Here is an 18,501-nt window from a genome sequence, read left to right as displayed (position 1 = left end):
TGGAGATGAAGAAATTACTGGCAAACCTGTTGTTTTTCCTCTAGCCTTGTTAATTTTGTCTCTCTAAAGTAATTGGTTGTGGAGAACAGAACAGTAATCTGCTGAAATTTATTGCAGGTTAGACTTGGAGTGAACTTTTCTTCCAGGAAGAAATGGAGGAATTTCACAGCTGCTGCTGTATCTGTTTGGTATCAGAGCATCAATTATGTCTTAGTTTTAAAACATTATTTTTATTTGACATGCCAAAAAGCCACTGATTGCACAAAAGCATGAGGAACCAAGTCCAACAAAAAATCAGATGAACTCACAAACTATTACTAAATCTTAAGGCAGCCTTGTTTAAATGTCCAGCTAATAAATTTCCTGCTTCCCCTAATGGGTACACTTGAAATGCTGTTCGACCCTGTCTAATGTGTACTACAAGTAGGTGAAACACAACGTTAAAAGCATGAACATGCCCAGAGACATTACTGGACAAAATAAACATTACAGATTGCTAAATGACTTCATTTTCTATTTTAACTTGCATCTTGTCTCTCTCTTGTGCACAGACTTGGGGCATAACAATATATGGGAAGGATACCAACTTTACTGAATGCTGTGTCTAACAATCGTCTGTACTTTGAAGCAGTGAAAAGAAATATAAGAGCGACTGGGGAAAATCTGAAAGAAACCCAGAGAACCCTATATTTCACCTGGGAAAATTTGCAATCAAATTCCTTATCTCATCATCAGCTGCTCGATCTAAAGCAGTCCTTCCCTCAACATCAGTAACTGTGTAGTTAGCTCCAGCTCGCATTAGCTCTTCTATTTTAGGTTTGTCACCTTCAGAAGCAGCCAGTAGAAGTAATATGTCTACAGGGTGTATGTTCTTGTTCAACAAGGCTTCCATCTTGTCATATGAGCCTTCAACAGCAAGCATGCCCATATAATTGAAATACTGCACATAATTGCATCATGAAACATTAAATCTTAAAAGTCCATCCTTCTTAAATGCATGAAATTACTCAAGTCATTACATGCAAACTTGAAACACAAACATATAATCAGGGTATCTAAAACCCGAGAGAACTTGGAGGGCCAGGTTAAGGGGTTTTGAAATTGTCATTCATATAAATTACACTTATCACCCATAAAAATCACAACGATCAATTTCATTCAACTATATTCATGCCTGAAAGAACAGCAAATAGTTCAGTGTGTTACACCTCACATTGGATGAGGTTCCATATTGTGATTTTCATCACATTGATGGATATCTACAGCTGGTTCCTTGGAGCTTTTGGACCAACTTGGGGGGATTTATCTTCATGGGGCCCCTTTTCTTAATCGCCTTGGATCATTGATGGAGATATTCAATTTGGGGGAGTCTCACTTCTCTTTGGTTGGATGATTGAGTTTGCTGCTTGGTGGTCTTCTCACATGTGTTTGCCTTGTTGATCACCCTCGGTTGCATTTTTTATGGATGTGGAGCATGTTATCTCATTATGGTGGTTATATATATATATATATATATATATATATATGCTTCTTGGATATGGATGATGGTTCTAGCCTCCCAAAGGGCTTGATGATGATGTTAAAAGGTAGATGTTTCGTGATGTTGATGTTTCCTAGTGACTTGGAGTGTTGATGTATGATGTTGGTGTCACTAGGATGGGGTGTTTCACATGGTCCTCATGTGTTGGATGTGTGATGGGAGCACACTTGATGACTGAATGGGGTTAGGATTTCTTTATGTTCCCTTCTCTTCTAATGTCACTATGGTGGGATGTTTCATGATACCTTTGTGATATTTTTCTAGGTGATTTAACTTTTTATGATGTAACATTTGTTAGACATCACCTAGGGGGGAATGTGTTTCATGATGTTAGTAGGCTCATTGATGTGATATTTCCCAAGTTTGTGTTAGAAGGGGTGTACTACATATGATTTGATGGAGATCTAACCTTTTCCTAAGGTTAGATGGTAATTTTCTTGTGTAATAATTTCTTGTTGGTGGTGTGCCTTAGGTTGTACTTTATATTGATTTTTATCATGGTGGAGTTTTGCTCAAGAGAACATATTTTATTTACAAGGTACAACATTTTATTAGAGTGCTCCCCTCATTGACAGACATGTTCATGATGATTATGTTGATTAGTGGTTGTCATTGATTTCAACCCAAGCAGCACCAGGGGCTACCCCGATCTTGCAAGGGCATTTTGACTTGACAACTCATATTATTTTGCATCAAAGATCTTCTCGATGGATTCTACTCATCGAGATGTTTCCGTTGATATATGGTACGCCTCCCAGTTCTTCACAGTTTGAGAGTTATTTGCGTTTGAAGTTAGTAACCTCAGTTAGTGGGCTAAAACCCTATGGGGTTGTGGCATGGCACTCATAATTGGTTGTGGTCATTGAATAGTCAATAATTAATAATACTTTTTTGCTCCTAAAATCCCTCCAACGTTCACTTGTTGAGGACCCTCTCAACTCAAGACATTCATATAAATAATGACCCTCATATCCTCCTCTTGTAGGGATTTTGTGGCTTCAAACAGGTCATCGTGGCATTTTCGCTATAACTGTTTTTCTGTGAAGCTTCAGAAGCTGAAATTAAAACCCATTTGAGCCGAAATCTTGATGAACCTCGTGACCGAATTTCAGATCTTGGTTCGCTATATTTTCGGAGATATGATCCGAGGAAGTTAGGGTTTTTGCAGGCTCCCGAATTCCATGTCAAACAGGTGACGTTGGGAAAATCGTCATAACTTTCTCTCTGAGCATTGGATTCAAATTTTGTAAATAGTCACAGAAAGAGGACAAATTGTAGTTTGTTGAGTAGCATTTTCAGGGCCGAAGGTCGCAACAGTGACACGTGGCACTTCGTACAAGTTTGCTCTACTAAACCAGGCTATAATTAGGTCATCGTGGGAGATTGAGCATAACTCTTTCTTGAAGAATCCAATCTTGATCAGACCTGTGGGGTTGCAAAGAGGACTCAAGGGGCTACCACAAGACGAAATTTCAAACCCTGGAGATCCGAAATGGCATAGATACAACAGATTCAATATCGAGCTCCTAGAAGGCAAGAAAAAGCATGCATTCAAGGATCACTGCAGTAAGGACCACACATCAACTGTCAAGGGTAAGTCTCCTACAGCAAGGTATGTATGATTAAGTGTTTACATTTGAATTTTGAGTATCATCTTTGACATATGTTTTTGCAGGGCAACGTAAGTATATACAGGGTCTCGGTTATATCTATATGTCACAGTTAGTTTTGATACCACATTTCGATTGTCCTATTCTTGATACTACACATTTGATGCTACACCAAGTCTGCTAAATCTATATGATGTTGTATGTTCATGTTACTTGTCTTGTCATAGCTGATAGAATGGTCTTTGTTGTTACTTAGAACTTGGTTCATCACAAGTCTAGGGTTTTTCATCAATTTCTATTGTATATATCTTTAGGTCAGTTTTGGATATAGTCTTGCATAGAGTCCAGGCCTATATCAAGAGTAGGGTCTTTTTCTACTGCTGCAACAAGTCAACAACAAAAGTGACAAGAACATTTCAGGTATGCATTGTAATTTTAATTTGTATTTATTCATTATTATGCACTTACATGTGTTTTGCAGGCAGAGGTAACTTAAAGGGTATTTTGTTTTTCCTTTTGAGATTGGGTTTCGCTGGGAAAATTTGCATGCAGGTAGAAGAAGATTCAAGGACAACATCAAGCCAGCATTCAAGAGCTGAAGTATCAAACCGAAGGAAGCATTGGAGTGATACATCCTTTAAAGACATGACAGTCATCCATATATTGTGAAGAAGTGTCAAGCCCAAGCGTCGTCATTGTAAAGTTGTACAAGAGTCATTTGTAAAAGTGTCATCATTGTAAGAGTCATTATTGTAAAAGAATCAATCTGCCTAGAGTCGAAAAGGCATTTTTGGGAGGTCTAGGAGTCTCTGTTGGGATGATGTCATGGTTGGGTTGCAGGTTATAGTGTGATTGGGTGTTCGGTCAAAATCATTGTAAATCATATTGTATCGTGGATCATTGTCCCTAGTACAGGAATCCACACTCTTGTCTCATTTCAGTCATTATAGGGTGGCAGGGAGGTGCTAGGCAGGTGCATGAAGTCGCCTACAGGTTGGAGCCTATGAACACTTCAGGGTGGTAGGTTGGTCTAGGGTGTTGGGGCATCCATTCAGTTGATTACTAAAGAAACCAGGGCGTTGGGGCATCCTTCCAGTGGGAGCTGGAGAAGAATGCTTTTCTAGAATTCTAGGAAGTTGTTGCTTTCATTTCATTTGGGGTTGAACATTAAAGAATTTATTAGAAAAGCATTCAGTGGTTTTTGCCCCGGAGGGGGTTTTCCACCTAAAATTCGTGTGCCTACTGTGTTCTTTTATTTACTGTTATTACTGCATAAACATTAATAATAATTGAAGATTAACTAATGCTCTGAAAAGATTTAAATGTGCTAATTGACAAGGAACACTAATTCACCCCCCCTCTCAGTATCAGAGCTTGGTTCCTTCAATAGTAGTCTAACCACTGAAATCATGGAGTATACTAAGAATAGAGTTCCTTTGTTTAATGGAAATAACTATGCACTTTGGATTGGAATAATGCAGGTTCATTTGTTGGGCAAGGATACGAAGTATGGGAAATCGTTGACAAAGGCTTCACACCAACCTAGGATGAACAAGGTAAGAAAAATATGGTATATTTTGCAAAGGCTAAAGATCTTATTATCAATGGGCTTATCGAATCTATTTATCTTAAAGTATTGAGTTGCAAAACTGCTAAAGAGGTATGGGGCAAGCTTGAAAATTTATATGCAGGTGACTCACAGGTGAAAGAAGCAAAGCTTTAAATTTTCAGGGAAAAATTTGAGCTACTCAAAATGAGGGAAGATGAAGATATTGTTGCATATTTTCAGCGTGTTGATGAAACAACAAAGACATTGGAAGGTTTGGGAGAACCTATTGAAACGAAAAATGTTGTCTAAAAGATCCTCAGAAACTTGCCAGCAAGATTTAACCCTAAGGTATCTGTCTTGGAAGATAGATCGAATCTGACCAGTCTCAGCATAGATGAATTGCATGGAATTCTTACAGCATATGAAACGAGGATTGAAGAAGAGGATGGCACATCTCACTTAGAAATAGCATTTGCCGCATCCAAGGAGAATAGTAAGGACAAGCAAACTCCGAAAGCAAAAACTTGCAATTGTAAGGATGAGGAAAAGGAAGAAGATGACGAAGAATTCTCAGATAAAGAGTTTGCCTATTTCACGGGGAAATGAGAACAGGTATGGGAAAATTCAAAGGTAAACTTCATTAATATGTTTTGATTGTGGTGACGTTGGGCATTTTGCAACCAAATGTCAAATGAGGTTATTACGAAAGGAAAGAAAAGTCCTAGGAATTTCAACAATTAAGGCAAGAAGAAATGGTTTAAGAAAAGTTTCTTCTCCAAAGAAGATAGCTCCTCATTCGAAGAAGACAGTGATAACGAAGAAGAATTCAACGGAAGAGTATTGTTTATGGCCAAGCACAATAAGCAAGAGGCACCTAATGAAGAAGGAGACGAAGAAGAAGAAATGACTGAGGTTGAATTTCAAAACGAAGTGATCAGGGTTATCAAAGAGCTCAAGGCCGAGAAGAAGCATGTCAAAACTCTTGAAGACAAATTAAAGACAGAAAGGGAACAAGTCCTAAATCTTAAAATCAAGGTTGAAGAATACAAACGAATTGAAGAATTGCTCAGGAAAGAATTAAAGGAAAGCAACAAGGAAAGAGAAGCATTGGAAGCTGAAATCGTTTCTTTACGAAAGGAAGTAAAAAATGGAAAAACTCTTCAAAACTACGCCAACAGCTCAAAGACTTTGGATGAACTCATCAACAACCAGCAATCATGCAATGATAAGACTGGTCTTGGTTACAAAGAAAAATTCGAAAAGGAGTCAAGTCCTTCTATGACAACTAAAGAAGATGGATATGCAAAATGTAATATCCCTTATCAGGAATATTCCTCAAACACAAGAAAACTCCAAGCAGAGATGGACTGGGAGGGCATTTACCAGATATGTTGCCTTTGAAAAGAGGACGAGATCTGGAGGCTACTTGGCCCTTTCCAGACTCTGTCTAAGAGTATAGGAGAAAACACACAAATGGTATAGTAGCCAGGAAGCTCAAAGAGATAAAAATAACAATGGTCCAACATATAACAATATAACCATAAGCAGATACTCAAGAAATGCAGAGAGAAATGCTAAGCCATTTTATTATATTGAGTAATAGAATGAGTACAGGAGGTAATCAGAAAGATGGCACCTCGACTTGCACAAGGCAAGTGCAGAAATACACTCAGAATAGTAAAGGAATGGCCTCTCTCTGAACTGCGTCCAAGCTACTGGAGAATTGTCGTGCTGCTGCTGCTGCTAGAAATCAAATGAGGATTTGGGGATGTTCCCCTCCCTGGAAAATGCTGAAACTCTGGAATCGGATTCTACTTAGAAAACCCAGAAAAAACCAGAAAGCTTTTCTAGAATGGCCGACCCCCGAAAATCGCCCCCTTGAGGACCCACGCAATCCCTCAAGGCTCTGCGCTGCCACTGGAATAAACCCACCACAAATCTGCCTGAAACTCAGCCAAAATCCCCCAATATGCAAGAGTTGATCCCCTGCTCAACCTCCCAGCACAAATCCACCTGCAAAACCTCAATCCAGAACTCCTGCCAGAAAGAACTGCGTCATCCCTCTCAAGATTGCGCAGTCATCCCAGATGCTCAATCCTCCTACCAAAATGCTGATGAAACTACTGCAAAAATACTGATGAAAATACCTTGCCCGAGCAGGCACTCGAAGTCCCCCGGGGCTAAGGGTGAGATCTCCGAACGGAGACACTCAATGCACTAAACAGTGCTACAGACTAGCTAAACAGCCAGCGTGCTCCAAGTCGAAGTGACTAACTCAAATGCACATAATCGAATGCCAAAATGAGGAGGCTCCTCTCTCCTTTATAGCATTGGCCTCTCTCAATCCCAAGGCTCACCTCCTCCAACGTAGCTTTCCTCTTACCACGTGTTTCTCACCATCTGCGCAATCACTCCAAGTGTCTATGTGGGCCCCTCCTCTACGTGGTTCTTTGGCCCCCCTTGGCTCACCTTTTAAGTTACAATGTTGTGCTACTAGGGAGTGTCTTTATTCATGAAGTGAGTATATCCCTCCCCCCCACCTTTTTATTTATAAATAGCTATAGAAGGCAAAAGTGAGCAAAATCGAATATTCCAATTAGCCATAGCTAATTAGGAATATTACACAAAATCTACCAAGCAAGTAGATCTCCTAGCTAGATTGAGAGATCAAGACTCACAGGAAGAACCTTGGAAGACAATTCTTCGAAGAAGACTTCCTCCCAGGTATCAACCTATCTTTTATGGTCATTGTTATTCATGTGGAAGGTTTGGACATAGAGCTGCAGAATGTCGCCTGTATGTTTGGAATGACTATAATTCCAGGAGATCTCTCAGAAATGGATATTCCAGAACTCAAAAAAATATCAACATATATGATCATTTGAGAGATGATGTTGAATGTTACAAATGTAACAATTTTGGACATATGGCTAGGGATTGTGAAGTTCTAGATAGGTACAACTATTATTGGCAAAACCCTAGAAGCAAATTTGCAGGATCATGAGATAGACACCAAACAGAATCTTCTATGAATAACATCGAATGTTACAAATGTCATAACTATGGACACATAGCTCGTAACTACAAGTACAAGATGGAATCAACCATGAATGAAAAGCTTGACGACGAGAATAAGAAGGTTTGAAAGGAAAACAAGTACAGGATGAACAAGTACAAGATGAGCAAGAAAAGCAAGAAGGCAATAAGGTCCCAACAGTTATGCTTTCACAATTCATAATGGATTGTGAGGAATCAATAGTTTCTTCGGTTAATGACTCGAGTCAAGACAGTTTGTTAAATGACACACTATTCTGAACAATTCAGCTTATCGACTCCTAGAAATTTGAATATGAGGAGTCTATGCAACAGTATATGACACAAGTCTACAATTGACAAACAGGTAGTTTGAACAAGATGGCAGTTTCATTATATGTTCAGGGGGAGAAGAATAGTTGAAGTATTATAGATTCAAGAAAGGAAGCGCTGACAAGCAATCTCTATGTGAAAGTGGATCGAGATAACCTAACGATTATCGAGGTATATGTGGATGATATAATCTTTGGAAGCAATGATGACAGATTAAGTAAAGACTTTTCCACAAAAATGCAAAGCGAGTTTGAAATGTTTATGCTTGGTGCGCTGACATACTTTTTGGGGCTTCAGATTTCTCAGCAGGATAAAGGAATATTCATATATCAAACCAAGTACATCAAGGAAATGCTCAAAAAATTCTAGATGGAAAATTGCAAGCTAGTCCTTACCCCCATGATAACAGGTTGCAAGTTAAGCTTAGAAGATTTGGCAAAGGATGTGGACCAAAGGTTGTATAGATCCATGATTGGTAGTCTCCTATATGTGAAAGCCTCCCGGCCTGATGTGATGCATGCAGTTTGACAAGTAGCAAGATTCCAAGCAGTACCAAAAGAATCTCATATTATTGTTGCCAAAAGAATTCTTCGATATCTTAAGGGCACAACAGAATATGGTCTATGGTATCCCAAAGGAAATGATCTGGTTATCCAAGCTTATACAGATGCAGATTAGGCAGGAAGTGTTGATGATCGTAAGAATACTAGTGGAGAAACATTTTATCTAGGTGGTTGTCTCATTTCATGGTTAAGTAAAAAGCAGTCTTCAATCTCGTTATCCACAGCAGAAGCAAAATATATCGCGACAGCAGCTTGTTGTACACAATTTCTCTGGATGAAGCAAACTTTGCAAGATCTTCAAGTCAAGTTTGATGAGCCTATTCCCATCTTTTACGATAACACCAGCGCCATCAGTATCTCCAAGAATCCTGTGATGCATTCCAAAACAAAGCACATTCTGATTAAATATCATTTCGTTAGAGAGCAGGTCGCTGAAAGGAATATCAAGCTTGAATATGTTGGCACAAAGGAACAAATTGCTGACATCTTTACCAAACCATTACCTCATGAAGCATTTGAGTATCTTCGCCAAAAGATTGGGATTCTCCCAAGTTTTCATTAGACTCTTTCTCTTATCTACTCGAGTAGAAAGGGGGAGTGGAGGTGTGTACAGGTCCACAGGATGGTTGTTTGTCAGGGGGAGTTACCCTTTGCCATTGATGACAAAGGGGGAGAGAAGGCAGTAGGAAGAGGTGTCATGATCGCAAGGGGAGTACTTGTGTTGCCATCAATGCCAAAGGGGGATATTGTTGATCAGTGGTTGTCATTGATGTCAACCCAAGCAGCACCAGGGGCTACCCCGATCTTGCAAGGGCATTTTGACTTGACAACTCATATTATTTTGTGTCAAATATCTTCTCGATGGATTCTACTCGTCGAGATGTTTCCGTTGATATATGGTACGCCTCCCAGTTCTTCACGGTTTGAGAGTTATTTGTGTTTGAAGTTAGTAACCCCAGTTAGTGGGCTAAAACCCTATGGGGTTGTGGCATGGCACTCATAATTGGTTGTGGTCATTGAATAGTCAATAATTAATAATATTTTTTTGCTCCCAAAAACCCTCCAACATTCACTTGTTGAGGACCCTCTCAACTCAATACATTCATATAAATAATGACCCTCATATCCTCCTCTTGTAGGGATTTTGTGGCTTCAAATAGGTTATTATGGCATTTTCTCTATAACTTTTTTTTGCGAAGTTTCAGAAGCTGAAATTAAAACCCATTTGAGTCGAAATCTTGATGAACCTCATGACCGAATTTCAGATCTTGGTTCGCTATATTTTCGGAGATATGATCTGAGGAAGTTAGGGTTTTTGCAGGCACCCGAATTCCATGTCAAACAGGTGACGTTGGGCAAATCGTCATAACTTTCTCTCTGAGCATTGGATTCAAATTTTGTGAATAGTCACAGAAAGAGGACAGACTATAGGTTGTTGAGTAGCATTTTCAGGGCCAAAGGTCGCAACAGTGACACGTCGCAATTCGTACAAGTTCGCTCTACTGAACCAGGTTATAATCAGTTCATCGTGGGATATTGGGCATAACTCTTCCTTGAAGACTCCAATTTTGATCAGACCTATGGGGTTGCAAAGAGGACTCAGAGGGCTACCACAGGGCAAAATTTCACACCCTAGAGATTCGAAATGACATAGATACAACAGATTCAATATCAAGCTCCTAGAAGGAAAGAAAAAGCATGCATCCAAGGATCAATGCAGTAAGGACCACACATCAACAGTCAAGGGTAAGTCTCCTACGGCAAGGTATGTATGATTAAGTGTTTACGTTTGAATTTTGAGTATCATCTATAACATATGTTTTTGTAGGACAACGTAAGTATATACAAGGTCTCAGTTATATCTCTATGTCTCTATATGTCACAGTTGGTTTTGATACCACATTTCGGCTGTCCTATTCTTGATACTACACATTTGATGTTACACCAAGTTTGCTAAATCTATATGATGTTGTATGTTCATGTTGCTTGTCTTGTCATAGTTGATAGAATGGTCTCTGTTGTTGTACTTAGAACTTGGTTCATCACAAGTCTAGGGTCTGTCATCAGTTTCTATTGTACATATCTTTAGGTCAGTTTTGGATATAGTCTTGCATAGAGTCCAGGAATACATCAAGAGTGGGAGTCTTTGTCTACTACTGCAACAAGTCAACAACAAAAGCGACAAGAACATTTCAGGTGCGCATTGTAATTTTAATTTGTATTTATTCATTATTATGCACTTACGTGTGTTTTGCAAGCAGAGGTAAGTTGAAAGGTATTTTGTTTTTCCTTTTGAGATTGGGTTTCGCTGGGAAAATTTGCATGCAGGTAGAAGAATATTCAAGGACAACGTCAAGAGAGCATTCAAGAGCTGAATTATCAAACCAAAGGAAGCATTGGAGCGGGACATCCTTTAAAGACATGACAACCATCCGTATATTGTGAAGAAGTGTCAAGGCCAACAGTCATCATTGTAAAGTTGTAAAAGTGTCATCAATGGAAGAGTCATTATTGTAAAAGAATCAATCTGCCTAGAGTTGAAAAGGCATTGTTGGGAGGTATAGGAGTCTCTGTTGGGATGATGTCATGGTTGGGTTGGAGGTTATAGTGTGATTGGGTGTTCGGTCAAAATCATTGTAAATCATATTGTATCGTGGATCATTGTCCCTGGTACAGGAATCCACACTCATGTCTCATTTCAGTCATTATAGGGTGGCAGGGAGGTGCTAGGCAGGTGCATGAAGTCGCTTACAGGTTGGAGCCCGTGAACACTTCAGGGTGGTAGGTTGGTCGTGTGCCTACTGTGTTCTTTTATTTACTGTTATTACTGCATAAACATTAATAATAATTGAAGATTAACTAATGCTTTGAAAAGATTTGAAAGTGCTAATTGATAGGAATACTGATTCACCCCCCCCCCCCCCTCTCAGTATTTCCAACAGATTAATCTATTGGTCACTAATTGGAAGGGTGACAATCATTATATTTGAGCATTGACCTTTGTGCATGCTGCAGCAAAATCTAGCAGACCTAATGCAAAGCCTCACTAGGAAAATCCAGACCTTAGGGCAGCAACAAATCAACTTCCACTGTCACCTCAACATCGTTTCTCCAATTATTTAGTGGTATTTAACCACAAGGGAAGTTTCCCTAAAGGATCGTCTAAGGCATACTCAATCAAAATGACTCAAGGTGATTGGATGAGGTCTAAATATTGGGATATGGTACTGACAAAGCCAAGATGACTTATGTAAACTTTACTAAAGTTCAGGTACTCTATTCCTAGACCAATTATAGGTTTTTTATAAGTTATCATTTTGTAGATTTTCAATGATAAGGCAAGCGATTTCATATAACAGCTAGAAGAAAAGGTCCTTCAATGATAAGTCAACAAAGGAACAAGACCTTCAAATAGATATCAAGGATATAGGGTTTGCAATGAGTTTCTATGGCTGAAACATGAATAAAACAGCAAGAGAATGATGACATCAGCCCTAAAGATAGGATTTGACATGCAAGGAATGTTATATTTTGCTTTTATGTAATTATTTAATGCATTTCCTACATTAAGAGAAATAACACATCAAACATAAATTACTTTTTAGCAATATTTCACATAAAACCCTAACCCTAACCCTAAATATCTAGGAATTAGAAAGGAGAAGCATAAATTTACTGAAAAATGAGGTTTGATCAGCACTACTATGACTACTGCCTTGTTCTAAATGGGCAAATAGAGTCTCCTAGGGAAAATCCAATGGAAAAGGCCTTGTTGAAGTGGGTAGGATGACTAGGGCATCCACTTTTAAACCCTAGTGATTTCCTTGTGAGGGGGGGATTTTAAATTAAAGAAATGCACACTCAGAGTTCTCTTAAAGGATTCCAAGAAATCAATTTTACATATCATAGAGGTGCAAGATTTCAAGATAAATTCAGCAACTTATATCATGGCACATATAGAAACCCTACTACAAAAATACATGTAAAATGTAGAAAATACGTGGTACAAGAATAACTGCAATCAATCCTAGGAAACCACCTCAAAGAGATATTCACACCATAAAAGATCACATTTCGGATTAATTTGAATTTAAGACAAGAAGACTAATACACATTCCCAAAGATAGAAGAGTGTGATGAGTATGGATTATTTTGGATAGGCTACATCAATTAATGCTTCCTCAGTTATGCCCTTCCTAAACCAATATGCCCAAAGAAGGTCCCACTGGACTAGAGTCAAAACTAACCTCCCAAGTAAAGGGTGGGAACAATAATACAATCAAGATCGGCCAATCATCCAATTTTCCCTATGATCCATATTAGCATGCCCATAAAATTAAATGAAAGCATATGATTGCAAAAAATTGCTAAAGAACCTGTCGATAAATGGCCCACCTTCCTTCAAGAAGAAGTACCAAATGGGAGAGAGATATAACCAGAGCAATAGGTGGAAAATCCTAGCACAATGTTATGTGTTGATCATCATAGGGTTGTTGGCTTACCGGTTGTCCAAAGAGGAGAAAAAACTTCTCCTAGGGGTTACCCACGTTTTGGTGGGTAACATTTAGCTCCAACTTGTTGAATTTTGTAACTATGGTTGGCCTTCATGATGTATATTTTCATCAATGATACATTTCTAGGTAAAGCATGTTCTTCATGCTCAAAAGAAAATTTTATTATTGCATATTGTCAAAAAGAAAATTTTGAATTTTGGATTTTTATTTTCGGCTCCACAAGATGACCAAGTCGGCGCTCCTATGTTCAAGTCGGTCAGGCACCTTGGAGGCACCCATTCAACCCTCCTAGATGACTATATATAAGCATTTGGCCTCCATCCAAAGAGACATTTGGATCTCCTGTGCAAGATTTGTCTAAGGCAAGCAAAGAGCCTAATCTGAGGCTATAGAAGAAATTTAAGTAGTAGGACAAAGGGTTTATGGAGCAGGACGAATTTTTGTGCTGAACATTTATCTCTGTGAAGGGGGCGAAATCTATTGGGGCATCTTTTTGTGGTTAGTCCGAAATTCCTATGCATGATTTTCTGAGGAAGGGTCTAAACTTCTGTGAAGAAGAGAGGCTAAATTTCAGACCTCTATTACAAACTATTGACAGAGTTTTGTGGAGAGTTGACTTAGCATCTTGGTGGCTTGCTGGTCTTGCATTCTTTCTGGTTAGTTTATCTATGACTTTGATGTCTCTCTTGTTGAATTGATTCTATAAGGAAAGGATTGCAGGGATTTCCCCCATGTGGGTTTTCCTAGAGTAAAATGTTGTGCTCTTGTGTGGTTGTCTCTTTATGATCCTTATGGTATTTTTGTTTTACTTTTGAGCTCCTCTATGTAATTGCTTTATGATGGAAAACATAAGAAGAAGAAGATCAAATTAATAAATATCATAAGAGTAATTATATGTATCGAGGATGCCCTAGTTCTTCAACACAACTTGGGGACATGTGCCCACAGTAGAGCGCATGATCCATGTGCTTGAACGAGGGGCGCATGAGAATCCCGACAATCTTTGGTGCTCGCAGACCTAATGACCATACACTTAAAACAACTTGTTGATAGCAACTGAGCAGAGTGTTGTGTTCAAAATATAGCAATAAATTGATTCCTTGATTTGTCCCTTAATTCAAGGAGTCAAATTCGAGTTCTTTCTTGTGTGTGCTCGAGTTCCTAAAAATTAGGACGAGTTTTTGATCTTCTAGTGAGAGTTGATTGAAGAAAAGCACGAGTTATTGAGTTTCAAGTGGTTGACTTGAAATTGGACGAGTTGCATGAGTACTTAACTCATGCTAACTCAATCAATCACAAATGCATCTTCCTTAGTTAGAAAGTTCCCTAATTTTAGCCATTCAAATTGCATTAAATAGGAGGAACGAAGGCACTTTTGTATCAAAATTTTGTGAGCTTGTGAGAGAAAGGTGCCAAGCATTCTTGTGCGAATTATTGGAGAGGAAATCAATTCCTCTAGGAAGTGTGCATAGAAATAGGGGTTTCTCCTATTTAATAGGGGTTACTAGTGTGCATAAAAATTGGAGGAAGGATCAGGGATCTTGCTGGGTTGTTTCAAGCCTAGTTCAAGGTTGAGAGATCAGTTTGTATTCTTTATTGAAGCAAGGTTATTTGTAAGAGATCTATTGCTCATTCTTGAATAAAATTCTCAAGCAAGCGAAGGTTTTGCCAGTAGGGTTCCCTAGAAAAAATTGTTGTATTCTCTTGTGTGAATTGTGCATTTATATCTATTCTATTCCACTACAAATTAAGTAGAGAAATTTTGTGTTTATATGAAAAGAAAGTGTCTTTCAGAGTGTTCATATTAGCAGATCAGAATTTCGTGGATTTTCTACATGGTATCAAAGTTGTGAATAGGGATCGACTAGCACACAACCTTCAAGTTTAAAAGATGACACATGCAAGAGTAGGATTGAGAGAGCAGGATAGACTTGATGGCGCTGCAACTTTTGGTGTTTGGAACGTCCAGATAATGTTCTTGTTGGACGAGTTTGGGCTGAAGGATTATGCAGAGAAAGATGTTGCAAAACTTTCAGATCCTGACAAGTTAAGGCTTTTCCAAAGGCAGATGGCCAAGACCAAGAGGATGATCCTAGATGGACCCTAGAACATGTAGTCCCTCATGTTGCAGGTAAAGATATAGCTAAAGAGATGTGGTATGCCTTAGTCAAGCTCTATCAAGACCCTTCCGAGAATCGAAAGATGATTCTCAAGGAGAAGCTAAGAACAATCAACATGCACAAGGGTGAGAATGTGACTTCCTATCTCACCAGAATTCAAGGAGTCTGTGATGAGCTAGCAGTTGTGGGAGAGAAGTCGGTGAATGGAGAGCTAGTACGAGTTGATATAAACGGGTTTACCAAGGAGTGGGCTACTTTTGTTCAAGGGATTACTGGACAAGATAAGTTGTCGGATTGGGAATGCCTGTCGAGTGACTTCACTCAAGAGGAGCTAAGGCTCAATCTAGTTGAGGCTTCTAACAACAGTGGCAAGGGTTCCAAGGTTGAGAAGGAAGAGGAGAATCTTGCTCTTACAAGTAAAGCCAAAGGCAAGAAAGGCAAAGGGAAGGGCGAGAACAGTCAGAAGAATGACAAGAAGAAGGATGTAAGCAAGATCAAGTGTTTCCATTGCCATGTATTTGGGCACTATGCTTCTAAGTGTTCTAATAGGAAGAAGAAGGGATCGAATAAGGGGCTTGTAGTTGCATCAGCTGAGGTAGATGGGTTTGCCTCTCAATTTGAGAAGGATTTCTCATTGATAGCTAGCATGGCAAGCTCAGTAGGGAGCAGCTTGTGGTATATTGATTCAAGAGCCTCTTTCCATATGATTGGGAACAGGGAGTATTTCAGCTAGTTGGATGAGAAGGATTTGCAAGTGAATATTGAGCTTGGAGATAATGGCAAGTATGCTACCAAGGGAGTTGGTATTGTCAGCTTTGAGAGGGAGTCAGGTAATACTCTTCATCTCAAAGATGTTCTCTATGTTCCAGGGCTGAAGAAGAACCTGGTTTCAGTAGTTATCCTTGAGGATAAAGGATATGATGTTATCTTCAGCAAAGGTAAGGCTTACCTCAAGCATCTAGCTTCAGGGATAGTGAAGCAGATAGGTGTGAGGGTGAAGAATCTCTACAAGTTGCAAGTAGAGACAGATTCAACCTTGAGGAGCAAGGCAGGATGTGCAGATGTTGGTGAACTTTGGCACAAGTGCATGGGACACTTATATCATGGGGCATTGAGGCGTTGAGGATTCTTCAGTAGATTGCCACAGGATTACCAGCAGGTGGCGTTGACAAGAGTGGAGTGTGAAAGGGATGCACACTTGGCAAGTATGCCAAGTCTTCCTTCCATGGTCAGGGCAATAGAGCCAAAGGGATTTTGGAGCTGGTGCATTCAGATATGTGTGGACCCTATTCTTCTCCATCACTAATGAGACACAGGTATTATGTTACTTTCATTGATGATTTTTCTCAGAAAACTTGGATCTATTTTATGAAAAAAAAGACGAGGTCTTAGACAAATTCATGGAGTTTAAGGCCTTGGTAAAGAAGCAGACCGGAAAGAAAATCAAGTCAGTGAGAAGTGACAATGGTGGAGAATATGTCTCCAATGCCTTCAAGGAGTTTTGTGCAAAGGAAGGTATTGGGAGAGAGTTGATAGCACCTCATAATCCTCAGCAAAATGGGGTGGCTAAGAGGAAGAACAAGAGTATTGTTGGAGCGGCTAAGGCAATGTTGCATGATCAGGGACTACCTATGTTCTTGTGGGCAGAAGCGTGCAACACTACAGTATTTCTGCAAAACAGGAGTCCACACAGGGTGCTTGGACGAGTTACACTAGAGGAGGCTTTTACAAGCAAGAAACCTGATGTTTTACACTTCTATATCTTTGGCACAAAGGTCTATTGCCATGTGTTCAAGAATAACAGGAAGAAGTTGGAGCCCACAACAGAAAATGGGATTTTTGTGGGATATAGTGAGACAGCTCAAGCATATAGGGTGTATCTGCCAAGATTCAAGAAGACAATTCTTAGGCAAGATGTGAGATTTCAGGAGGATTAGGCTCTGAGAGTTTCCTTAGAGCGTGAGAAGATTATAGTACCTGAGGAGGAGCTACTCACTCCCAAACAAGACCCATAGCCAGCACCTCAGAGTCAGCCACTAACCCAGACACAACCAAGTGGGAAGAGGGTTGCACAGCAAGATTTGCAGCAAGATGAGGAGGAGAAATCAGGCCAAGAGAAGACAGATCAGCTAGAGCCACCCACCACAGGGAGGAAGAAGGCCTAGTGGACTGAGAGGTTGATTCAGTAGGCTTAGGAGCAGGTTGAGGCTCCTATCGCCATGTTTAGGCAGAGTAAACAACCACAGAGATACACAAGTTACATGGAACTGATGACAGAATTGGTGGACACTGAGCCTTCTTCTTATAAGGATATAGCTTCTCAGCAGGTTTGGCAGGATGCCATGGTGGAGTATTCCTCCATCATGAAGAATGATGTCTAGGAGATTGTTCCACGACCCGAGGGGAAATAAGTAGTTGGATCGAGATGGATGTACCAGGTGAAGCATGGAGCAGATGGGAGTGTGGAGAAGTAGAAGGCCAAGTTTGTGGCCAAGGGCTTCTCACAGATTGAGGGCATATACTATGATGATACTTTTGCTCTAGTAGCACAGTATTCATCCATCAGGACTATTATGGAACTTATAGCACAAATGGGGTGAAATATCCACCAGATGGATGTGAAGACTGTTGAAATTTCTAAGTCTAACCGTTAGAAATTTTATCTGTATTTTGTTGGTTTATTTCTCCTACTTGTTAATTATGAACAAGTTATTTAAACATATAAACATCGAAATAAACACAATACAGTGTCAACCATCTACAAATCAACAGCTGAAAGAAATAGCAAAAAGTGACAATGTTATTTTTGGACAACTCGTCCCCGGAAAAACCCAATGCGAGAAAACTGGTGCAACAATTCTGAGGGTTTATTTTATTATGCAATCTATCCTTGAGTACAACTAGGTGCCAAACTGGCTCACCCGACAGAGAAAAAATAATTGACAATAATACCTCTCTATTCGGAAGCGGATATTCAGAAAATATGCCCCACAAAACCCTCTCCAACACAATTGAAGCATTGCATCAGCCCTCTTGGCCTCTGCGTGAGCCTCAAAACCCTCTGCGTCAACCCTCTGAGGCACTGCGCAGCCTCTACAGCCTTCTACAGCACTCTTGCTGCCCTCTGCGTGGATGACACAAGCCCTCTGGCCTCTGTGCTGTCTCAACTAGCCTCTGCTTGGCTTGCTCTAGCTTCTGCGTCTGCCTCTGCGTTGGTCTCATGACACTATCTCTGCTTC

At 39.7% G+C, this 18,501-nt stretch overlaps 1 protein-coding gene across 1 annotated transcript in view; it reads right to left on the bottom strand.

The window, feature by feature from the left end:
- Nucleotides 1–294: 294 nt before the first annotated feature.
- GDC1 (Ankyrin repeat family protein) overlaps nt 295–18,501 on the bottom strand; it is a 143,151-nt gene continuing 124,944 nt past the window's right edge. Inside the window, exon 2 of the mRNA XM_089378503.1 lies at nt 295–940. Coding sequence (XP_089234629.1) covers nt 692–940 — 249 coding nt within the window. The 3' untranslated portion in view covers nt 295–691. The remainder of the gene's footprint in view (nt 941–18,501) is intronic.

Source organism: Pinus tabuliformis, chromosome J (genome assembly GCF_031772625.1).
Source record: "Pinus tabuliformis cultivar Carrire ecotype Pingquan chromosome J, CPIR1, whole genome shotgun sequence".
Lineage (NCBI taxonomy): Eukaryota > Viridiplantae > Streptophyta > Pinopsida > Pinales > Pinaceae > Pinus > Pinus tabuliformis.
Note: the sequence above shows the minus strand (reverse complement) of the source record. Positions and strands in the feature narration are given on the sequence as shown.